This window comes from Triticum dicoccoides, chromosome 1B (assembly GCF_002162155.2).
Source record: "Triticum dicoccoides isolate Atlit2015 ecotype Zavitan chromosome 1B, WEW_v2.0, whole genome shotgun sequence".
Taxonomy (NCBI): domain Eukaryota; kingdom Viridiplantae; phylum Streptophyta; class Magnoliopsida; order Poales; family Poaceae; genus Triticum; species Triticum dicoccoides.
The window spans coordinates 694,754,621-694,778,844 of NC_041381.1; the positions used below are offsets into that span (position 1 = coordinate 694,754,621).

At 42.5% G+C, this 24,224-nt stretch overlaps 3 protein-coding genes, 1 long non-coding RNA gene and 1 other non-coding gene across 6 annotated transcripts; 3 read left to right on the top strand and 2 right to left on the bottom strand.

Moving 5' to 3' along the window:
• The first annotated feature begins 1,871 nt into the window (after positions 1–1,871).
• Positions 1,872–7,323, top strand: LOC119349773 (CTP synthase-like). Of its 2 annotated transcripts, XM_037617856.1 has the most exons (21): positions 2,021–2,138; positions 3,037–3,116; positions 3,204–3,290; positions 3,729–3,779; positions 3,895–4,012; positions 4,121–4,177; positions 4,265–4,329; positions 4,474–4,557; positions 4,639–4,689; positions 4,774–4,836; positions 4,923–4,969; positions 5,055–5,124; positions 5,209–5,271; positions 5,359–5,448; positions 5,532–5,570; positions 5,642–5,869; positions 6,059–6,144; positions 6,230–6,278; positions 6,385–6,465; positions 6,548–6,641; positions 6,740–6,942. In XM_037617856.1, exons 1-21 carry the CDS (start codon positions 2,021–2,023, stop codon positions 6,940–6,942), a joined length of 1,824 nt encoding a protein of 607 aa, XP_037473753.1. The 2 variants fall into 2 exon arrangements, with proteins under 2 accessions (XP_037473752.1, XP_037473753.1); XM_037617855.1 differs by having other exon boundaries at positions 1,872–2,138; positions 5,055–5,271; positions 6,740–7,323.
• A 777-nt stretch (positions 7,324–8,100) lies between these two features.
• Positions 8,101–10,054, bottom strand: LOC119313109. The gene is made up of 7 exons (XR_005151502.1): positions 9,881–10,054; positions 9,634–9,732; positions 9,138–9,213; positions 8,860–9,065; positions 8,604–8,790; positions 8,414–8,535; positions 8,101–8,346 (listed from the first exon to the last, which is right to left on the bottom strand). It is a non-coding gene; the product is annotated as an uncharacterized LOC119313109 (long non-coding RNA).
• A 1,450-nt stretch (positions 10,055–11,504) lies between these two features.
• Positions 11,505–13,265, bottom strand: LOC119349776 (probable NOT transcription complex subunit VIP2). Its single transcript, XM_037617859.1, has 3 exons — positions 13,195–13,265; positions 12,670–13,000; positions 11,505–11,923 (listed from the first exon to the last, which is right to left on the bottom strand). Exons 2-3 carry the CDS (start codon positions 12,962–12,964, stop codon positions 11,667–11,669), a joined length of 552 nt encoding a protein of 183 aa, XP_037473756.1. The 5' UTR covers positions 12,965–13,000; positions 13,195–13,265; the 3' UTR covers positions 11,505–11,666.
• A 189-nt stretch (positions 13,266–13,454) lies between these two features.
• Positions 13,455–13,532, top strand: LOC119351111. Its single transcript, XR_005169648.1, has one exon. It is a non-coding gene; the product is annotated as a small nucleolar RNA snoR35 (small nucleolar RNA).
• Positions 13,533–19,575: 6,043 nt separating this feature from the next.
• On the top strand, positions 19,576–23,879 carry LOC119349777 (protein PLASTID TRANSCRIPTIONALLY ACTIVE 14-like). Its single transcript, XM_037617860.1, has 12 exons — positions 19,576–19,848; positions 19,936–20,073; positions 20,321–20,446; positions 20,928–21,056; positions 21,162–21,251; positions 21,326–21,476; positions 21,711–21,820; positions 22,324–22,392; positions 22,638–22,743; positions 22,842–23,039; positions 23,133–23,175; positions 23,322–23,879. Exons 1-12 carry the CDS (start codon positions 19,591–19,593, stop codon positions 23,398–23,400), a joined length of 1,497 nt encoding a protein of 498 aa, XP_037473757.1. The 5' UTR covers positions 19,576–19,590; the 3' UTR covers positions 23,401–23,879.
• Positions 23,880–24,224: the final 345 nt, after the last annotated feature.

Consider the following 24,224-nt stretch of genomic DNA (forward strand, 5'->3'; position numbering starts at 1 on the left):
GGCGGCGGCGGCGGCGGCGGCGGCGGGGTGGGTGGGGGCGGAGTGGGGGGCGTGAGCTGGGGTGGGGGGTGGGGTGTGGAGTGATCGGAGCGGAGTGTCGCTGTGTGTGCGTGAGGAGGAGATGAGAGATGAACAAAAATGGAGGAGAAGCGGCGTTGCGCTACGCCCTCCCTAGGCTCATGTATTTATTTATTTATTTCGTGTATTTCTTTACGTATTTTATAATGTGTAGTACGTATTTATTTATTTGATTGTGTAATTTATTGTTTTTGCGTTTGTGTGTGCGTGGCGAGGGCGGGCGACCGGGAGCGGGCGACCGGCGGCGGCAGGTGCGTGGTCGCTGGGGTGTGGGGCTGGTTTGTGCGGGTCGGGCTGTCAGTGGGGTGGAGTGGATTGGTCCCGGTGGGGACCGAGGAGTGAGGAGGAGCGTGCGTGCTCGTGAGTCACGGGTGAAACGTGGGCTGGTAAGGTAACTCTGAGTGGGCTACGCAGGAATGTCAGTGGGCTTTGAAGACGGATGAGCCACGCACCCCGTTTCGGTTGGTTTTGCTTTGCAGGCGCGTCTCCAACATTGGTTGGTTGATGATGTTCTACCAGCATTGCGTGATTATCTCCAACACAACAGGTGTTGCATTTCCTTAGTTGGATCTACTCTAGCACATAGTTGTTGCTTCCAGCTTTTTTTTAGTCATCAATCAGTGTGATTCGTCATCGTCCGAAGAAAAAAAGCAGGCGTTATACCTCTTCCAACAACATCGATGAGTATGAACATCTCCTCAATCGCCAATTCCAAGAGCTCCACTCGATTTACACATTGCCTCCACCACCGACAGTGGCTGCTGGTGCAAAGAGCATAGTGAGGGACGACCTCTAGCAGCCTCAAATCTAGGCAATTCTAGCGATCAACCCTTCGACAACCAAAGTCGCGAGGAAGAATACATGAAGAACGAGAGCAATCTCCAGAGCCGATTTGTGCAATAAAAAAGGCAACCTAAAAAAACATCACTAATCCTATGGCAAACACACCCTCCTTCCTCCATCCCCGACCGCCTGCGAAGGAGGGAGGGAGAAGGGTGGTCGGTGTTTACATCACAAAGTCGAACTCCTCAAGCTATAAGATACATTAGGGAGGAAAAGGAAGAGGATGCAGGGGCGTGCTCGAAAAGCTCTTTCAATTAAAGCATCCTTTGTTGTAACTTTGATGATTAACATCCCCTTGTCTAAGAAAAAAAGAAATGGATGTCTATGACTTATGGGTAGGAGGGACTTATGGGTAGGAGGACGAGAATGAGCCAAAACAAATAGACGAGTTGCGACTTTGATACTAACCCTGTAAAGTCCGGGGTAATAACGAGCCAGGAATGATAAGCAAGTTAAGGATGGAATTGCAGTCAAACATGTATCGACATTAATGCTTCTTCGAGTTTGTTTCGAACATTCGACAAAAACACGCATGTTGAGCTAGATGTTTCATTCGTCATCTGATATCACCATTACATTTGTTTCCCATGACTGCAGTATCATAAACAACCATCGCATAAGTTTTCTTTGTTTTTGTGTTTTCTTATCTTGGTACTGCCGATTTCACGTTTATTTCATAGGAAGACTACGAAGACAGAGTTTGTTCTCTCGAGGCGTGGTTTGAACAAACATCGCATAAATTTTTGGTTCCTTTCAAATAGTGACCATAATTTTGATGCTCCTCTAAAGAAAGTGTGACATTCTAGGGTCAAACATAAAGTTTCACCATTCAAAAGGGGTGGAAATATAAGACCCTTTCCAGATTTGGAAGAAATGGGGAGGGGATAGAGGGGGAAAGGTTTTCGGGGGTATAAATACCGGGAGGGGAGCCCTCGTCTCGTCTCTATCCCCTGCGCCGTTCCCCTCTCCCTCTCGTGACGGCTGCGCGCTTGAACCCCACACCCCGCACACCCCCGCGCCGGACCGGACGAATCGCGGCGGCGGAGGCGGCGGCGGCGGCCGAGGGGCGGGGAGAGAGAGAGACAGGCGGCCCGGCGAGATGAAGTACGTCCTGGTGACCGGCGGCGTGGTGAGCGGGCTCGGCAAGGGGGTGACGGCCAGCAGCATCGGCGTCGTGCTCAAGGCCTGCGGCCTCCGCATTACCTCCATCAAGATCGGTACGCGCCCCGCCCCCTCCCCGCCCTCCCGCGCCCCGCTCCGGCGACAGAGAGACTCGGTACCGCCGCCGCCGCCGCCGCCGCCGCCGGCCCGATACGTTTCTTTAGATTTCTTTTCCCCTCTTTTCCCGGGTTCGTTACACGGGGGCCGTCCTAGATCGAAATACCCCGGTTTTCGAGGGGATTCTGCCGTCCCCGGGTAGGAATTTCAGGCGAGGCCCGTCCCCCGTCCCCGTCCGCATTGGGGGGCCGCTGCTGGCGCGGCCCTGGGATTTTGAACGGTGCTGAACAGTAGCAGCGGCTTCACCCGGCACCGGCCAACCTTTTATTTCGCATGCCCGTGATTTGTCCATGGATCATATATTGACATGAATCAGGAAAAGGATCAAGGATTAGCCGGGCCTGGTCGTCAGTGCTGCTGTATCTGAAGCTCCATCTGAAGGGTGCAAGGTGGCCAGGATAAGTTTAAAGAACCACCACTAGGTTTATCCCTCCATTTCTTGTTTCTGTGCGTTCCGGAGGGATTCTCGATGCGTTGTCGCAGCGCCACGGAGGCCCGGTTTAGATTTCTACCATTCCTTCCAGCATCCAACCATCGGCGATACACGTAGGGTACACGTTGGATAAACTCGGATTAGTTTGTTTATGCTATTCATCGTTTGATAGTTATTGGTTTCTAGTTAACTACAACCTTCTTTCTCTTGGCTCCTTGTGGCTATATTATTGTTTATATTATTGCCAGGAAGAATCATCATTTCGAGTAATTTTTGTGTTGTAGCGTTGGGGCAATGCTACCTATTGCCTGCCCAGATGCTTTGACTGATTACTTCTGTTCTTGCAAAAAAACTTCTGTTCTTGCAAGGCTGGCATTTTCTGATTGTGTCACTCAAATGTGCAGATCCTTACCTTAACACTGATGCTGGAACCATGTCTCCTTTTGAACATGGCGAAGTGTTTGTTCTAGATGATGGTGGCGAGGTATTGGAATCTGCTACATGACTAAGTCATCGATGTTTTAATGCTGGCACAGATCTGTTCATTTGATATAGCCTTAAATCGTTGCAGGTGGACTTGGATCTCGGAAACTATGAGAGGTTTCTAGACATTAAGCTGACACGCGACAACAACATAACTACTGGAAAGATCTACCAGGTGTGCAACTACAACCTACCACCACCCCCTGCTTAATGGCAATGTCAAACTATAGCTGGGTCGGATAATGTTCATGCTGAATCATTGGCTGTATTTCAACATCATTGCAATGTCTTAATCTTAACAGTATGACTTGGTCATACAAGGTCATTAGCTTCTCATCCACTTTCTTTGTTACATAGCTATCAAACACTATTTAATTTTAAGCTTTCTACATTTTGATGTTGACATCTTGTAACAGCTTACAGGATATAAAAGACTTGTTTTCTCATCCACCTGTATATTGAATGCGCAGCATAACTTATACTTAAGCATATGAGTATGTGAGAAACTGAGAATAGCGGCATGTACAACATGTGCATTTGTAAATATGTTTGTAAAAATTGCAAAATAGTCTGATCTTGCTTGTTTGTTTAACTTGATATTTTTTTATGGCAGTCTGTTATAAATAAAGAAAGAGAGGGAGAATACCTGGGAAAGACTGTGCAGGTGCAAGCCACTTCCTCCAGACTCATCTTTTCTTTTTCTTACTTGAAATTGGCAACTTACATTGAACATTTCTTGGGAATCTAATATGATCAATCATGTTTTTCCTTTAATTAAGGTTGTTCCACACATTACAAATGCAATACAAGATTGGATTGAGCGTGTTGCAATGGTCCCTGTTGATGGCCAGGAGGGACCTGCCGATGTCTGTGTTATAGAACTGGGTGGCACTATAGGTGCAAGAGATAACTTTTAACATTTTGTTCATTTCTAAGACTCTTTCTTTGCTTACAATTCATTTTGGAGTTCTAATCTTCTGTCTGTAACTTAATGATGTGCTGCAGGGGATATTGAATCCATGCCATTTATTGAAGCTCTAGGTCAATTCTCCTATCGTGTTGGTAAGGAACTTGCATCTTACATTAAAAAAAATCTTCTACATGGTGGTATGAATATCATTATTTCCATGTTCTTTATTTATTTGCCAGGTGCTGGTAATTTCTGTTTGGTACATGTCAGTCTGGTTCCGGTATTGAATGTTGTTGGTGAGCAGGTAAGTAAACTTCTTACTTCTCAGTCAATTCATAATGCCAGTCTTCCCTTTGCTGATTGTGGCTTGGTGTTGTGACTAAGGCACTAAGCATAACTAACATCATATTTAATATACTTTGTTACGTATGGCTTGCTGTTATTGTAGAAAACCAAGCCAACTCAACACAGTGTACGTGGTCTGAGAGGACTTGGTCTCACGCCAAATATGTTAGCTTGTCGCAGTACTAAGGTTAGTCAATGGACCTGTCCAACTTACCATGTGTTCTGACCCGTATTGATTTATTAACTTCTCATGCTTTATTGGTGACAGGAGCTAGAGGAAAATGTGAAGGAAAAACTCTCCCAGTTTTGTCATGTGCCGGTATTGAAATTGTCCTTTTCTACAACGGATAATATGTATGTGCAGCTGATCACTCTTGTTGATAATGGATTCTTTTGGTTGCAGGCCGCTAATATTTTCACCCTATATGATGTTTCGAACATTTGGCACATCCCTTTGCTGTTACGGGTATAGCACATCTCATTATTTATGTATAAATGTATGTTTTTCCCCATGCACGATGTACTATATGATATTTTCGTTTTCCATTTCAGGACCAGAAAGCACACAATGCTATTCTTAAAGTTCTGAATCTTGAAAGGTTTGTTTTCATGTACCTTATTGAGATTTTCTTCCAAAGATGGCATGCTGACATGCTATCTGAATCTTCTTTCCCATGTTTGCAGCGTTGCTCAGGAGCCGAAGTTGGAGGAATGGGTGGCAAGGGCTACTTTATATGACACCCTACAGGATGAAGTTGGTTTCTGTTTGTCCTTTACAATTGTTTTATCTGTCTGGAAACCTTTACTTAGGCCCAATTGTACCGCACTGTTGTTTCAGGTGAGGATTGCCATGGTTGGAAAGTACACTGGTCTGTCTGATTCGTACCTTTCTGTGTTAAAGGTGAGATGATCATTGTGGTAATTGTTTCAGTCTTGTTGTTAAATCTCGTTATTACTGTCCAACATTTTTTTCTGCATTTTTTTGCAGGCTCTTTTGCATGCTTCTGTCTCTTGCCGCAAAAAACTTGTTGTAGATTGGGTTGCTTCCACTGATCTTGAGGATTCAACTGCCTCTGAGGTTTGAACTACTCGTAGTATGTAGTTTCCTTAGTCTTTAACCTGTACTGCATTTCCTTACCTGTCCGTGGTTAAATTTTATAGGCACCTGATGCTTACAATGCAGCGTGGAGTTTATTGAAGGTGACGAGTATATGCCCTTAAATGTTGCTGAATTTACAATTTTGTACTTGTCTGACAATTTTTTACTCCAGGGTGCTGATGGCATTTTAGTGCCTGGTGGCTTTGGGGACAGAGGTGTTAAAGGGAAAATGATGGCTGCTAAGTATGCCCGTGAAAACAATGTCCCCTATCTTGGCATATGCCTTGGGATGCAGCTTGCTGTTGTAGAGTTTGCGCGCCATGTTATGAAATTCCCTGATGCGGACAGCACAGAATTTAATCCCAATACGAAGACCCCATGTGTTATTTTTATGCCAGAGGTAATCTTCAAGCGCACACACAACACACCACCTCCACCCATAACCTTACTTGCAGGGGAAACTATTTATCTGCGGACCTGTGGCATTTTTTCTGTATCGAACATATTGCATTTAGTTTTATTTTGAAAGTGGAAACCGCCTTCAAGCTCACATATGGTTTCTTACAATTTAATAATATTTCTTTTTTAGGGTTCAAAAACACATATGGGTGGGACCATGCGCCTTGGATCAAGGAGAACATTTTTCAAGGTTACTGACTGCAAATCTGCCAAGCTGTGAGTGCAGTGCATGTTCTCTGTCATAGTTATCTGTGTTGGCGCTACTGCTTGCCTACTCATTAGTTTTGTTTTGTTCACTTAGCTATGGTGGTGTCAACTTCGTAGATGAGAGGCATCGTCACAGATATGAGGTCTGTATAATATTTGCTCAGCCACATCGATGCATAAATGCTTTGGATGCTTTTGATCCCTTTTCTGACCGCATTCATTGTTTTGTTTTAAAAATGATGTCTGCAGGTAAATCCTGATATGGTGCCAGCATTTGAAAATGCCGGACTTCAGTTTGTTGGCAAGGACGAGACTGGACAGAGAATGGAGGTATGTATAATAACAAAACCAATAACCTTGCCTGTGCTTCACCATGCTAGTTGATTCACCATTATAACTACTATTTTTCTAGATCATTGAAATACCTGATCACCGGTTCTTCGTCGGTGTCCAATTCCATCCGGAGTTCAAGTCGACGCCTTCAAAACCTTCACCTCCATTTGTCGGTAAGCTACTCGACTCTTACTGGAAATTATCTTGGTTCGGTGTGAAGCTACAGCAAACACTGACAATCTGCTCAACCATCCACACTTTGCCTATACAGGACTGATCGCCGCAGCATGCGAGCAACTGGACCAGGTGCTGCAGGACAGCTGCAACGGCCATGTGGTTGCGGCTAAACACAAGCTCGGCGACAGCTCCTCGACGCCCCTAGTACACCAGAACGGGCACGCGCAGAAGCAAGCCAACGGTGGTGTAGCAAATGGAACCTGCCATGCCAACGGCAACGGCAGTACCCATGGTTAGCGCACCCCGTCGGTTTCGCCAAGGGGATCATCTCGCCTGTCTTCTGTGGTCCTCATCGTCCCGTCGACTGCGACAACGGCTGAGCAACTTATCAGCAGGGCCGGCGGCCCTACAAGAAGGGCGACGGTCAGAGCCTAGGAAAAAAAAATAGAGGACTAGCATTTCATACAATGAGCACCTTGTATAGTATTAGGTTCTGTGCTGATATGCAGCCGAATGTTTTTGATCCTTGCGTATGGACTAAATAATAAGCTAGACATCTTAGAAAGTTTTAGTTGTTGTCGAGACAGAGCCTGGGTGGTTTGGGTGTGTACTTTGATTTCCTTTAAGAAACTTATGGTTACTGTTTCTTCCCAGTTAAATCCAGTTTCTTTCTCTGTTTGTAGTTTGTAGAGCTAACTAAGATAAGCTTCTTTGCATTCAAATTAAAAGTATTTGGGTCAGTCACATGGCAGTACAGCACTTTTTAAGTCGTTTCAATATGTTTCTTGATATTTTCATAACGGCTTTACATAAAAAGAACATCCAAGCCAAAATATTCTTATAATAGCATAATTTACTCGAGCATTATTAATCTACTAGTAGAGTGCCCGTGCGTTGCCACGGGCTTCTGAAATAGTTTGTTGAAGTCACATAAAGATAATGCATGCTAAATATCGCGTGTAGAGACAATATAAAACAATCACAATTGCATAACAATTGAAGTCCAATTCACTTGTAATGTAAACTCATAACAAGATATCAAATTGAGAACGTATATGTATAAAGTAATGATCCAAATAAAAATATATTACAAAATATTGAGATCTAGTTGATGCGCTTAAGAAATTCTCGTACAATATCAGGCAAGTTGTCTTTAGCTTCATTCGCACGATGTTTGAGCAAGTATAATAAAAACCGCTTCCTCAACTCATACCCATCCTGCAAAAGCAATATACATAGTTAGGACGAATACTTCACATGGAAGATTTAAAAACATGTGTAACGCACAATACTCACCGCACAAACCGGTTGCACAAGGTCTTTACCGTTTCACCACAGCATAAAATGAAAGACATAAAAACCTGGCAAATCCCTGCAATTTACTAAATTGTTATTGTATTAAATATGGTGATAATAAAAATAAATGTTTGTATGATAAATTTATTACCCGTCTATGCTCGTTGGAATACCATTAGGAAATACACGTTCGCATTTTGATATATCAGAATGCCATCTTGGTTGCTTTATTTCGAGTGCTTCTTTGAATTCCCTCGCAAAACTTTTTAATTTCACTAAGTGCCTCAAAATTTTCATCTCCGTCGTTTGTATTGTACGAATAGGATCCAGAATAGATACATGACATGCCTCTTTTTCGATGACGTACAAGATGTATCGACCGATGGATTCATATGGAAGATAAATCTACAAGTGGTAGGTATTACAGACAACAATAAACCATGACAAACAACGGAAAAAATACCTTACTTACCATGTTGCACGATATTTTGTTGTTGTCTATCTCATGCCAGCTATCAAACAAAGTTGCCAACTTCTGAATAGTTTCCTTATCGCAAAAACTTTTGACTCTCGTGTTGAATCCCACAACATGGACTGAGTAAAATACTATTTAAAAACATGTTCATACTAATGATGTTGAATGAAGAATTATGATAACTTACACAAAATTGTAGATCCATGTAGTGTATTGGAGGGTCTGTGAACAATACTCCCTCGTCACATGCCAGAATACGCACAGCAATATTGAAACAATCATTGTCCATAGACTGCTCCATGTTAAGTATGCTTTGAAGTTTTTTGAGACTTAAGCCCATTGGACGGGGTGTCGAGCTTCGGTCCCATTCTTTTCTGAGAATTGGATGGTAAGAATAACAACAGTGTATACCGGCACCTTACATATTGATAAATGATACTTACTCCAAACACTTGGCATCATCAATGGACATGATATAGTTGCAAAGGCCCATAAGCAATTCATATTGATCCGTGGGCATGTTGGGGATTGGGCTAGGATGTTTGTCTTTAATGTCTGGTTGATGGTATATTGGACATCATTTTAGCTTATTCAGTTCTGAATCGAGCAAAATGACAACTAATTTTCGTCGAAAGTGCTTGATATCCTCCTGCAAGATATACAAAAAATCGATATAACATTATTCCAATAAAATAATGAGATAATGTATAAAAGGAAATACCTGGGTGAACTGATCTGTTAATACATCTGCTGTCCAATATTCCATAAAATTTAGCATAAATAGTCCACAAGATGCGCTATAATATCATAAAAAGTACTTCAGAATATCACACATCTGAATCAAATAAATAGACCATTTCAAAAAAAAAAATGTGTTCATTATACCCACATGGCTTGAATCAACTAATAGATACAGTGCGACATTTTACTATCAATATGTTATACTATATCATATTTTTATGTTGATGAGTACCAAAGAAAATAATTTTCAATTTGTGACAAGTGCTTACCCATCCGTTTGTTTTGCCTCTAGGAACTGTTCTACGACATTCCATTTTGTAACATTGAGATCAGACCACTCATGATCTTTATTAAACTCCGGACTTTGTTCTCCAAGTTTCAAATGATTCTCAAGTCCTAGTAACTATTTTATATATGGAAAGTAGGTTATGGAAAACAAACACATGTCAAGAGTACCAAAAAAGAATAGTAGTTACCGTAATAGTAAGGTCACTCCGATTGATCCGAGAACCAAGCGAGTCCAATACTTGAATCTCACGTTTTTGGGCATTGACGACTGCCAGATACCAATGACTCTGCTCAATGTTAATCGAAATGAATAGCTGGTGTAAAAATCATATAAGTTGTAGTCGTAATTAGATAGAAATTATAACGAATCATTATACACATGGATTAATTAAAAAAATACATCATGATAAGCATGGATGATGAGGCGAGACTAACCATATCTTTTTGTACATAAGTATTAACATGATGTACGATGCGGCGATATTTTTATGGGTCTATGTCTCTTTCTTCATCTTCTTATATCTGGCCAGAAACGAACGTGCTAATAATATATACCTTTCCACCCACACTGTCTTGTAGATGGTCGTGAGCCAGCATGCAATATATGTAAGCATTTATCACCTGCAATTCCATGTATGGATTATATCTATGTTTTACACGATATTATATATTGTTTATATTAATAATCACAAATTTTATGCAATTGGTCTTACACCATCGTGTAAGAACACATCATCCTTCATAAGACATTGCAGATCATCGTTTGATAACAAGGCATCTACAATGTCCACGAATATGGTTTTCTTGGGGGCAGACATGATTGATTCGATGACTGTAATATCTCTAGGGGTACAAACATAGTCTGTCGGCATTATTATTATTATTATTATTATTATTATTATTATTATTATTATTATTATTATTATTATTATTATTATTATTATTATTATAGTGCCTGATCTATCTAAGTAGTACAGAGCTGATTCGGCTAACGCTACAGATCCGTACGGGACAGGGACACCTAATCGTGATTATTTCCAACAGAGGACGGAGCAGGGGCCGAGCCAGCGTATAATTTCTGTGCATTGCAACAGGAGAAAGAAATGTAACCAAACCCTTAGCCAATAAGCACGACTCAAGAAAAAGTATCACCGCTTATCCTCTTTCTCACCCTCACTAATGGTGGTGGTGTTTACTTGATCATAACGCCTTCGAATGTGCTCAAACCCACGATAATTAGCTCGATCACCACATGGCACACTTGCCAAGCGCAAGGGGATGTTAAATACTTCCAAAAAAATCGTCAGAGTGTATGTGCGGGTCACCCTCCACGGGCTGCTTTTATCCTCTAAAATGAAATTAACCTTAATTCATTATCCCATGGAATAGTAATGCTAACCTTTTGTGATGCTTCGAATTAAGAAAGTGACCTCATCTCTCCTTCCTCCTAACATCTGTACCCCTTGCCATAAACCAGGAACAGATGATTATGTGACTTGTGATGGTTCATCTGTCTTTCTTTTGTGTGCATCTTTTTTGGATTGTACATATTCATATGATTCTATTATGGCTCAAATAATCAAAAAGGTATCATAGGAATGCCACCCATAAATTTCAATAATAGATTTCTTATGCTCCTAATTTTGTATGAATTTAATCATCTAATTCATACACATAGGACTAAAAACCTAAATGATAGTGCCATACTTCTGCACATAAATTCACAAGTTAACTAACACCAGGATCAACGATAAGCTAAATGAGATCAAACTTGCATTACCGAGCAGTTCAGAGCTGGAGAGTGTACATTCCCTGATGCTTCTACCTTTTATCATGTTCAAACATGTGCATTCCAATGTACGGAGGACTCAATGAACGTGTGTTTATGGCAAAAGGGGCTTCAGGGCAGTGTGCAGGAGGCACGTGGATCCCTCAATGGCGACGTGCGACAACGACCGAGATAGATGCAACAGCAGCATGAGAGAGATGCAGCAGCAGCGGTAAATTTTATTGATGTACATGGTGATAAAAACACAAAACAATTACTGGTTCGTATTCATATTTAGGTCCATTTCAATCGGCAGACAGAACACAATTCTTTTATGTACAGAGATATTCCAAAAGGTTCAGTATTATATCGGAAAAGGGACACAGACGAAAGGAAAATATACATATTGAGCAGATTTTACAGCCAGACAAGCACCAGCAATAAAATTGATGCCTAATGAAAATGTTTTACAACCTTCATACCAATCCACAGTGAGAGAACATCTGGCAACCACAAAATCCATAGGAAGAAACGATCAAGAGAACATCCAGTAAAAAGGATGGCTCGCATCTCTTGTCCGATTGGTGCAAAGAAGAGCAAGGGATTGGTTTTGGGGAGCAACTCACGGAAGTATATCTGCGTTCCTGATTGGAGCAACTTAGGGGAGTATATCAGCTTCAGCATCAACCCAATCGCTCCATCAGGCATACCTATAGCATTGCCCCGATTCAGATGCAAGCTTATATGTTGTAACACAAATTTGAAGAAACCCCTGAATAGAATAAAAGGTTCTACTCTTCACAAAAGAGCTGCATGATTTTCTAACCATGCATATAAATCAACAAATATTTGTTGTAATGGAATTTACTATCACATTTGCGCTACCACCATCAGAGCAGAGCAACAGGCGCGGCTTGGAAATCAAAATAGGTACAATAACGATCACTAAGAAAAGCAAGAACATATATATTCAATGTATGCCTGCAAAAGGAAGAATATTGATATGACAGAAATTCAGCAGTATAATATTATGTTGGACTTCAATGTTTAAGGTCAAAATTCTATAAGCTGGCTCTTATTTTACATAGATAAAAATGTCTAATTATTCAGATAGTGTAGCTTAAAAAAATGAATTCTATAGTACACTCCAGCACCACATGGTTCATTCATAGTTTATGGAGCACTAACATCAAGGCTACCTAGTGTGTTTCCCAAGAAAATCTCTCATCATACGGGATGTTCACTAAGTATTTCATATGCCCTTTTTTTGGTAAGATAAAGTCAAGGGGTGAGGGGACAGCTCAAAAGCAGGAGATATGGTAAGTACACGCTGAACAGAGCACTAAAATAGCAATAGTTAAACATGCTATAAATAATACTCGTATTTCAAGCTAAAACATGAAGCTTAACATAAATCTACTAAGTAATAAATTCAAGCTATGGTTAATTAAACTACCTTGCAGAATAAGGCCATTCATCATCCTGTTGGATCCTTGCACATTTAGTCTTCCACTTGCAGCATTGACCCTAAAATCGATGTGTGATGAGATAATCGGCACCGACAACCCACCAGAGCTTATATTTATTCCAATGTTACTTCTGCGCACAATGTTTGTAATACGTGGACCCAAAGCTGGGTTTCTAGGAACATAATTTCGATTACCACTGGTGGCCAAGTTTGAGGATAAACCTTGAATGGTACCACCCATATTCATTCCACTTCTAAATGCTTGACCTCCACCAACATTCATTACTCTACCACTGACACCTGAATGTGCATGAGGAATCTGCAAAAGAAAAAATAATACCAAAAAAGTAAAAATCATCATCCTCCACATGAAACCAAAGCAAGAGTATGTTATAATTTATCAAGCCAACAAAATTGTTCCTTAGATTGCAAACCAATTAACATGCATATTCATGATGTTGAACGTATATAAATAACAATGCCGCAAACCTCCACAAAGGTGGGCATTCGAACCTGAGAATGACAACAGGAAGGCTGTTTGCAGCATATCTCCCAGAAATGCTCCCTCTGGGTTGTTGGACCCCAGATGATGGAACGCTACTCTTCACAACATTCCTTTTTGCAAGTGATCCAGGAATATTTTGGAAGACTATAATTTCCATGAATGTTGTGCAGACCTGAAAATGCAGAAAATGATAAGAGATAAAAACGTTTAATCAATGGGCGTTGCACTATGTCAATGCACTAACCGAGTTAGCGCACCATATGCTCACCAGAGTGATGAAAACCTTGAAATAATCCAGATTGACCGGAAAAGGATGTTGCAAATGGTCACTTGGACGAGTCTGGAAGGTTCGATGTGGGATGTGGAACTGTTAAGATTAAACTACCAAGGAAGAAAGCATCAAGTTATCAAGACAAATAATAACAAAAGATAGTAAACAGACAGAATTGGAAAGTGTATGTGCACAGTGAATCAATGGTAGTCCAGTAGAAGGATAAGCAAGTACATTCAGCAAAATGGACATTGTTGACAACTGAAAAGCAAGTCAACACTCAAGGTCAAACAAATTAAATTACTCATAAATATTTAAACCAGACAAATTAAATTGAACTCTCTCTCTCTCTCTCACTTAATTCAGGGCATTTCATTAATATATGTTGCTCCTTTCAGTTCAGGGCCTTCCTTTTCTTGTGCCATCACACATGCCACCTAAGTCGATATGGCTGAAATACGTGCCATCACACATGCCACCTACATAGAAATGGCTGAAACACCATTCTAAGGAATACATTACACATAAGCTTGATGACAGAACTACTGCCAATGTAAAATATTTGTAAGCCTAATTGAGAACTATGTTAGAAAATAAAATAAAATAAAATTGTCACTATTGTATTATTATAAAACAAAATTATCACTCGTGTTCTTGGTAAACACGGTGAGATGTAAACAGTCAATGAGATTATTAGAAGTGATAAAAATGGAAATGCACAAGAAGTGCAACATATTAACAAAAAATTTAGAGCAAGGACTGACATGCCGATAGGAAAAATGAATCAATGAGGTTATTAGAAGTGATAAAAAAAGAAATGCACAAGCAATGCAAAATACTAAAAAGAATTCTAGAAGGTTTCACATGACTATGGACAATTGATTTTTGCTTTCAGCGAATTTATGGAGACAACAGGTGGCTCTGAGCTTGGCAACCTAGCATGTACTGAATATATCTCTGAATGACTTACTGCAAGTGTGTGTCATTAAAGTAACGAAATTTTTCTTCACAAGCTTGATTCCTGATAAACAAGGGCCAATTCATTAGACTTATGGATAGAATATAGACCAAGTTGATGCAAAACATTACATATTACAACACCGCTGCCACTGCAATTCAGGCAACTCCTTGTGTGCAGCCTTGTTCTTCTGTATCTGCAACAAGTTTATTTGGTCCACAAATTGTTTGGCCGAATGCACTTATCAACACACAGGCAAGCTAGAAATCTTCGTATAGGGGGGATACCTTCTTCCTACATGAGATTAAAAAAAATGTACATCAGACTTCAAAGCAAAACGATCCTCGGCCATCGAGAGAATCAAATTTCAGAGGACCACCAGGGGCCCCATCTTGTTGTGACAGGTAGTGAGGAGCAGCCTCAGAGTAGCGTCATGTATCATAAAAATCATGCTTGGAGTGAAAACAAACAAACTTGCATCATAATCTGCTACCAACTGTACACTCCATGTTACCTACAAAGCAAACTGAAAGAAAAGTATTTCTTGTTTGAGAACCGAAGAGACATGCACGCATATCATGGTATGAAAAGATAATAGAGTTGCAATCTGATGCAGTCATCAAGACAGGTTTGAGTGTCGTGAGGATGGAGTCAGAGCTTCACGGCCACCTGAAGCAAAGAAGTGCAGTCGTATTGGATTTAACAGGAGCCGGTCACCATCACCATACAGCAAGAGATGCAAGCAATTGGTCGCCGGACCCACGCAGTCCCGACCATACATGCGATCGCAAACCTCGCAACATTAAGATCAGAACACAAAATTTGAATCAATTTGGTCCTCTTGTCCTGAGAGAATGAATGAATGAGCTTACCACATCTGAATCTGTTGTTGCCGCTGCAAGTCAGGCTTATAGCGATAGAACTTGCAGCCCCTGCTAAACAAGAATGACAGCCCCTTCCACTCTGAACCCATTGCACAAATCACAATTACACCCCACTCCATGAACACATTTAATTTGCATTCCGAGGTGCCGGATGATGCCGACGGCAAAGGGGTCGTGGCCGTAGATGATGAAGCAGAGGTCGGCGCTGACGAAGTCCATGAAGGCGCCGAAGATGGCCACTGGGTCCTGCCCTGCCATGTTGGCATCGCCGGGGAAGCCAGGAACGCATGGTTGGCTCTCGTTAAATCAGAAACATTGTGTCAGTTATAAAATCCATGCAAAACATTACTTGACGATTCTTTGAACAACATGAGAGCTAAAACTAAGTTCAAGTGGCATCTATTCAAAAAATAATGTTCAGTATTGATCATGAATTGTTAAGCAAAAAGTAAGGAGAGCATGACAATGTTAATAAACAGCGACAGCGAACACACACACGCATACTCAACAGCGTCAGGAAGCACACACATCAGCAGGAAGCACACACAGCGGCAGGGCACATCACGTACACATGCTGGGTACAAACGAACAATCTTAGTACACAAAAAATAGAGCAAGGATAAATAAGTTTGCTTTCTCAAGAAATAATTAGGGCTCACAGGAACTTCTCAACGTGCTTTTGTTGCACATTCTCTGATAAAATTTGCAGTGACCATTGCTCTGCTTTGAGACTACAGAAAGCAAACACAAAGCGAACAGAAAGTGAACATACTTGTTCCTCTCGATTTAGGGCACGCCCTAACGGCGCTCCTCACTGTAAAAAGGAGCCCCAGGACCATGAACGATCAATCTAGATATTTATGTTACCTTCTAAAATCAAGGCCCTCGAGTTTCTTGAGAGCGGACTGTTTTTTAAAACCAAACCAGCACTCAGGTAGATAGAAACCATGCTATATGCATACCACCCTAGAACTACATCCTTTTCTTGCATTTCTTCTAAAACTTCTCCAACAACATTTATCTTGTTCAATGCCACACGGCTGGTCATTGGAAGGAAACATGTGAGGTTATCCGGCTTAATATTCCTCACCTTCATCTCCTCAAAAAGGCCACGGATATTCTGATGCTGGCCTAACTTCATGCAAATGGACATCAAACTGTTGATGAGGCAGAGTACTGGCTGAGATGCCAAGTTCGTCCATCTTGCGATAAAGGTCTGGAAACTATCCTGTGTAAACCACCAATAACTGCGGTGTTGTGTATTGACAGATGATGAGCACCTTCGAAGAACACTTTAGGAGTAGAGATTACTCAATTAACTATGATTTAGCAAAACTGGAAGGTTATCATCAGCATGTCCTGACCTGGTGCCAGTTTCGGAAGTTTCTATAAATATTGGAAGATATAACTGACATGAAGCAACATCAGGTATTCCCGTAGTAGCAACCTGCAATTATAGAAACAACCTAGTATATGACGTTGCATCACAATATGAAGAGTGCCATCCTTTCTGGAGCTACAGCAGTCCTGAATCATTTAGTACTATATCTGTCTTTTGAGTTCATCGTCAGTCTTCTTCAGAAAAACATCACAAGCCCAACAAAAGCTTCATCTTCCACCAAAAGAGCACTTGCACCGTTGCCTTGCTAAAATGCTTCAGATTTGTTAACTTGATTGCTGTAGATTACCACACTGAACTGAAATAAACCAAAATAGGACAGACAAAATTAATATTTCAGGCGTCAAGTTAATAATCATGAAGAATTAGCATCTCTTTGAAGATTGTCCAGAGTGGAGTCAAAACAGATTTTGTTCTAGATTGACACTAAACATAACAAACACTTTTTTAAAAGCGTAATCTCGATAGTGAGAAACATCAGAAAGGGCATTAGACGTGTACACATATAGTCTTAGAAATATGTAACACCGGTAGTTCTCAAATTAGTCATTGCAGGAACTTTGCATTATTTGTTCACCGCGTCTACAATTCGACATGATTCATTAATTAAGTTGGCAGTTTTTAAAAGAGAATTGGCAGATGATTTTAACCTCTTACAACTTCTTGCTAATTGTCACCGACTAACAATCAAACAAAGACCTGCACGGTGCTTAACCAATAGTAATTCAGCAAATTACATGTTAACTGAAGCATCAAATTAATTGACAGATTCTTGCTCATGGTCAAAGACTAACAATCAAAGTAAATTGCCAGCATATGGATGCAGAGGCAGTTGGTTGTGGCGCCTTGGACCTCCTGACCCTGGGGCAAACGAGGTCTGAGTTGGTCCTCCAGCCGTCATACACAAAAGCTATGCGGAAATCACCTGTACACATGTGGTCCGACACATGAATGAATCTCCACGAATGAGACGAGCAGGTTAACCCTAAAATCAGATTCTTTGCCCAAAAAATCAATTTGACAAATCCAGCAATGGTAGCAGAGGGGGAGGGCTGGGCATCTTACTCGTGGACGTTGGTCTCAATAACCTGGCAGACGAAGAGGGAGATCATGGAGGTCTTGCCGGCCCCTGACTGGGCCTGGGCGATGACGCCGTGGACGGTGATGATTGGGATGACGGCGCGCTGCTGGATGGATACGCCATTGACGACGGCTGGATCTGGAGGGGAGGTGACGGCGCACTGCTGGATGGATAGGAGGGGTTGGCCCTGAGGAGAGATGACTCGACACGTTCGGTCGGGAGCCTGGCCAGCGTGAGCTGCTCCCTCCATCATCGCCGCCGTTTGGAGAGGGGGCGTGGCCGCAGCCGACGCATTCATCGGCCACGGCGAGGCAGACGAGCCCGGCGACGAGATTTGATTCGGTGGGCGGCTGCGTCCTAGGGAGGGAGACGAGAGCGGGTTAGGGATAAGGCAGATGAGTCACTCGGGTTTTTTTTGTGCGCATGCGTGGAAAAGGATGTAAAAAAACCAAGGTGAAATAGCGTGGTGGAAGAGGACGACGAAAATGATGGGACGAAAATGGTGAGACGAAAATAAAACCCGGAACGCGACCTACCAACTGAGACATTAGGAGTAGAGATGAGCATGTTTGGTTAATATCCACATATTGCCAAACTTTGCGACAAATGTGGCAGTGGCTTGTGGTTTGTTTGTTTCACTATCATAGTTGTGCCATGCCACACTTTTTTTAGCAGCATGCCCTACATTTTATAAGTACATATTTATTTCTAATTGTGGCACACTTGACCACTTTGTGGCGACCAATTTGTTCACCACACCTTTTGTGGCTTGCCACGAATTAGAAAGAAAAGTGTAGTGAAGTCTAGCTATCTAATAAACACGCACATTTTTTTGTTCTTTTTTATATATGTTGGTCACAAATGGTTATAGCTTTTGTTAAGTTTTTGTAGTGCATGTAATGTAGCACGATTTACATCTGTGAAGTATATATTTTTTTCACACTTCTCGAGGGACAAGATGGTGTATGGGTAACTTGTTAAACAAAATTCTTGTTCTAAGAAACATAGAACTCAACTTTGCCTCGCATGCTTTGAATTTTTCCTTTGTTGACTTAAAGTGCTGGCAAACCAAGATATTTTGCCTCAAAGTCTCATTCACCACTTTAAAGTCTGCTTCACCTCATGTTGGATCGCGGGATGAACATATATACCAAACTAAATAAAATAAAGGATTTCTCGATGGTCTGACTTTTTGGCTAGTGAGGTTAGGGTTTACAGGGATTTATGGGTGGTTTTTATTTACATTTTAATCATCCTGTTTCGTTTGTATCAAGTCAGTGTGGCGTCCGGAGCCGGCGTGAGGTCTATGAGAAGTGTCGGAGGTTTGACTCTTCTGCAATTCACTCTACCGTGACGGCTTCTTCTCCATGGCGCTCATGTTACCGTGATCCTGATAACGCAATTGCTCCCGCGATGTGATGTAGCGGCGCCGGCCCTTCAACCAAGTCGAGTGGGTGATGATAGTCCTCGCGCCCCTAGGGATCTCGTTGCGGTTTTTAACTCTTTTTTCCTTGGGCTTTCACGCAGTCACACCTGAGGGTTTTTCTATCTACAAAGAAAATGAATGTTAGGACCAGAATCCCATGGCCGAATCTTTGTTTCTATTTTGATTTGAGATAGGAGTACATAAATAAAAATGTAAAATGAAGATACGTTTATTTCTATTTGCCGCTTCCGCGTGGCGAAAGCGGAAGCGGAAGCGGCTAACGGATACCCCCAACGCGGCGAGAGCCCGCTAAACTGAACAGATAACGCCTTTCACTCCACTCTCAGGCCGCTTTCGCCACGGCCGCCTGCCTGCGCTCCCTCCAATGGCGACCCCCGTCGCCTCCCCGCTCCTCCTCCCCTCCCCGGCCCCCCTCCCGGCCCCAACCTTCCCGCCCCGCCGCCTCACCGCCACCCGTCGCCTCCTCCTCGCCCCTCCCCCGCGCGCCGGCCGCCCGCGCCTCCGCGACCCGCCGCCGGCGCCGGTGGAGGAGGCCGCCGCCGCCGCGGCCGTGGAGGAGTACGAGGCGCCCCCGCTCAGGCTCCTCGACCCGCCGCAGGAGGAAGAGCCCTACCCCGACGAGGTGATTTCCCAGCACTGCACTGTGCCGCTCCCTCCCTCCCTCGTTATACGTTGCTGACGCTGCTTGGGCAATGGTGTTTGTGTGCAGATGGAGGCGGCGGACCCGGACTTGTACCGGATCGGGTACGCCCGGATGATGCGCGCCTACGGGGTCGAGTTCCTCGAGGGCCCCGACGGCATGGGCGTCTACGCCTCCCGCGACGTCGACCCGCTCCGCCGAGCCAGGGTGAGCCGCTCACCGCCGTTTCCCTTCCTTTCCCTGCCAATCTCCATTGTTTCAAATTGGACACACCACTTGCATTCAGTGATGTGGAATTGCACAATGTTGACTATAATTGATGGGCTCCAATTGGACACACCACAGTGAAATGCCCATGTTGCTGTTTGAATGATAGATTAAGTTTAATTGCACAATGAGTCAATGATGTGGAGTTTTCTTCACTGATGTACTAATTCCTTTTATTCTGTACCAGGTGATAATGGAGATTCCATTGGAGCTCATGCTGACTATAACTAAAAATCATCCTTGGATGTTCTTTCCTGACATTATCCCACTAGGACATCCTATATTCGACATTATCGAGTCAACAAATCCCGAGGTAAATGGATGAGCTGTCCACATTGTGAAAACGGAAATGAAACTATTGTTTTCCCCCGGGTTTCTTGTGTGTTTCATGGGCAGCTCTGCTATACTCATCAGTTTGTTAACCACTTGTGGGGTCCTTGCATCAAATAATTTTATTTGTTTGGTTATGTGAAACACCTTGGAAAGATTCTAGTTCCGATGTGTTGAAGCTGTGCTTTTTTATCTTTGTTCTTCGTTTCCATATTTTTTATGGTGTAAATTTCTACAGCATGAGTGCTGACGAGCCTGCGTAATTGAGACTCCAGAGCAATTTTACTGCACATTCCTACCATATGCCTGCGGGAAATCATCCTTACTGTTAAATTGGAGCAGAGGGAATTATATCACTCTCAATACTTGCTGAATCCTGTTTTCTCCGTTCATTTGAGTGTCAAAGCTTCAGTAATCAACACGGATGTAGACTGCAGACTAATGTGATTCGTATTTTCTTGCAGACAGATTGGGATTTAAGATTAGCCTGCCTTCTTCTCTATGCATTTGATGTAGAAAACAACTTTTGGCAGTTATACGGTGATTTTTTGCCTAGTGGTGATGAATGCACCAGCTTGCTTCTGGCACCGAAGGTACTCTATAGCTAACTAAACGTAACTCCTGCTTTGACTTTCTTTTCAGATGGAAGCTTCTCACAACTTTGAATTAGTTTGCTTATTTACCTGCCTGGGTTGCAGGAGGATCTAATGGAACTGGAAGACGAAGATCTGTCCTCAGAGATGTTAAAACGCCAGCAGCGAGCAGTTGATTTTTGGCAGAAACACTGGGTACAATTTTGTGCTATTTTATCCACTTTGCTGGCTTGGATACCTCTAACACTCGCTTGATGGGTAATATCCAGCACAAAGCAATCCCTCTCAAGCTAAAGCGGCTTGCCCCTGACCACGAAAGATTTCTCTGGGCATTGAGCATTGTTCAGTCTCGCTCTTTCAACTTGAATATGAGAATGGGAGCTTTCATTCAAGATGCAAATGTCCTAGCTCCTTATGCCGGTACTTGTTTAATGTTTATTCTTCTTTCACCCTTTTACTTATTTTCAGTCTGAAAATCAGCAACAATAAAAAAATCTTTTAGTAAATACTTGCACTTTTTTGTTTGTATCGGTGAATACTGTATGATTGTTCATTATTTCATAATTCTGGTATATGAATTGGTTTGAAATCGTGGTCGCAAAATTCAGAACTGCAAGCCTGAAAGATGACTTATGATTTCTCTTTTTGCTCCAGATATGCTAAATCACTCACCTGATGCTAACTGTTTCCTGCATTGGCGTTTCAAAGATCGAATGCTTGAAGTTATGATTAAGGCGGGGCATGCCATCAAAAAAGGAGATGAGGTACTGTTTAAAGAGCAGACTGTACACAAGCTGCAGATGCACCTTGGCTGCAGAATACTTATTTTACTTTCCAGAGGGCCAATCCTTGTGCCTTGATAGAAAAATGTTTTATAGCCCTTGAAAGGGGCAATCTTTGTATTTCATGGTCAATTGCTGGCAGATTCATTTGTGTCCCCTTCTTTGCTTTTTTGAACTGTCGCTTAGTTAGCTAGCTGCTTCTGTGTTCGCAGCCCACCCGGGTTCAAGGATTGGCCTCCTGTGATGCTTGGTAATTCTTTTAAATGAAAAAAGGCTCAGGCCTTAGGTGGTAGTGCCCATAGGTTAAGTTCTTTTCATCATTTACAAGTTTAATTGATAATACAGTGTTCTATTCAGTCTTAGTTCTTCGCATGGCCTTATTCTGTTAGACTCGACAAAAGAGTATGCTATTCTCGCAGTTTCTTTTGTCCCAAAAATTTGAAATCACTTTTCTTAATGCAATCTTTATATTCGACCATTCACAGATGACAATCGATTATATGAGTGCGGTGAACAGCACGTTGATGCAAAGATATGGCTTCTCATCACCAACGGTAATCCATGCCTTTGAGTTTAGTTATTATTTTCTTGTATGCAAATTCTGTGGTGAAGTTACTTCCCCACTTGCCAACAAGACTAAGGAATACTTTCTCAGTTGTATTTGTATCTCTAGAGATTATAATCCTTAGAGGAAACAACTCTAGCATTCAGACATGCCACAACTTGGCATTATTACAGTACCTCTGGTGCATAATCTTTCAAACTAACGTGGCCTTTATGTTCACAATAAATTCTGTAGAACCCCTGGGAACATATAAACTTCTCGAGCCCTGCCAAGATTCACCTGGATTCCTTCTTATCGGTCTTCAACATAGCTGGCTTGCATGATGAGCTGTACCACAATGGTAGGAAACACAAAATGTTCTTATTAGTCATTTCGCAAAGAAGCTGCCTTGATTCACAACATTTCGATCTGAATTATCGTATTCATATCTGCTTGCAGTTGCATTGACCTCAGGGGAAAGCACCTTTGTCGACGGAGGAGTGGTGGCGGCAGCGAGGACTCTACCGACATGGTCGGACGGCGACCTTCCTGCCATACCGAGCGTGGAGAGAAAATCCGCTCAGGCGTTGCAGGAGGAGTGCCGGAAGACGGCGGAGTCTTTCTCGACCACGATCCGACAGGACGAGGAGATTCTAGGTAATGCGCTTCTTGGTTCCCACTAGTATTTATTCACTTTCTTCTTGGTGCCTTTTCTGACACTGAAGCTGGGCTGTTTTGTGGGTGTTGCAGATTCCGACGAGCCTATGAGGAAAACACGCGAAATCGCGATCAAGTACGTGGAACCAGCTAACGAATATTATCCTATGACACTGCAACCATGAAGTTTCTCTCTGGGCACCAGCATGCTATATCATCATCAATCATTTTGTCCCTTGACCACTGTCTTGGTAACAATTCTTTACGTTGTCGAATGCACAGGTACCGTTTGCACCGGAAGCTGCTCTTGCAGAAGATCATCGACTCGCTGGAGATCTACCAGGATCGGATTCTGTTCTAGCTAGATGTATAGTCCTGGAGGGTGCCGGTGTACCTGTATCGAGCGAAGACCGTACCAGGTCTAGGTTTCTAGTGTCCCAAGTGTTCTGAAGGGCGTTTGCAGCACCACCACACCACCCTTAGATGATTTTGAAGGGCTTGAGAAGCCTAGGTTCATACTACATAGTAGGTTACTACTAGGTGACAGTAGGAGGATCCCAGAAAGATAATGACAAGTGTCAAGTGTCGCCAAGGCATGTCGGAGCTGGCACCATGGTTGTTGGAAGAGGAGGGATTCACTAGCACATAGTTGCCCCACCTGTCAGGATAGGTAAACGCGTCTCGATTTCTCGAGCAACGGGTTACCTGTTCCATTTTAAATGTGATTCATGCTGATGCTTCCGTGTAAGATATCATCGGTGCAAAATGGAATAAGCAAAGGCATCAACTTAATCGACGCCGATCGATACCAGGTTTGTTCGCATTAGCGAAGGCCGCTTCTCTTCTGTTGTTCTCAAGCTTGTTGTAGAATGTTAAATGGGGTAGTACAAGGTATATAACCTGCAGTATGTTAAATGGCTGTTGTTTCTGCTGCTGCTGCAGAATAACTGTTCAAGAAAGTTAATCTTCGTCTCCATGGTGCCCCACTACGGAAGAAAAAAAGAAGTGTCTATGTTTTGCCGAGTCCTTTTTTCGGCCTTCACCGGATCTTTTATGCACTCAGCAAACAATGTTTTTCATGCAGTGCCCAGACGTTCCCTGCTCGGAACATCTCATATGCACTGCGCTCTAGTGGTCATGGCGTTAGCGTTGCAGCTCCAATTTTGCGCCACCCGCGGGTTAATT

Coding starts and splice junctions, on each gene's coding strand:
- LOC119349773 (XM_037617855.1), top strand. CDS start 2,021: ATGAAGTACGTCCTGGTGACCGGCGGCGTGGTGAGCGGGCTCGGCAAG. Junction 4,330..4,473: donor TGAATGTTGTTGGTGAGCAG/GTAAGTAAACTT, acceptor CTGTTATTGTAG/AAAACCAAGCCAACTCAACA. Junction 4,558..4,638: donor TAGCTTGTCGCAGTACTAAG/GTTAGTCAATGG, acceptor TATTGGTGACAG/GAGCTAGAGGAAAATGTGAA.
- LOC119349777 (XM_037617860.1), top strand. CDS start 19,591: ATGGCGACCCCCGTCGCCTCCCCGCTCCTCCTCCCCTCCCCGGCCCCC. Junction 20,074..20,320: donor ACCCGCTCCGCCGAGCCAGG/GTGAGCCGCTCA, acceptor ATTCTGTACCAG/GTGATAATGGAGATTCCATT. Junction 21,821..22,323: donor CCATCAAAAAAGGAGATGAG/GTACTGTTTAAA, acceptor GACCATTCACAG/ATGACAATCGATTATATGAG.
- LOC119349776 (XM_037617859.1), bottom strand. CDS start 12,964: ATGAATGTTGGTGGAGGTCAAGCATTTAGAAGTGGAATGAATATGGGT. Junction 11,924..12,669: donor GAATGGCCTTATTCTGCAAG/GTAGTTTAATTA, acceptor GCAATGCTATAG/GTATGCCTGATGGAGCGATT.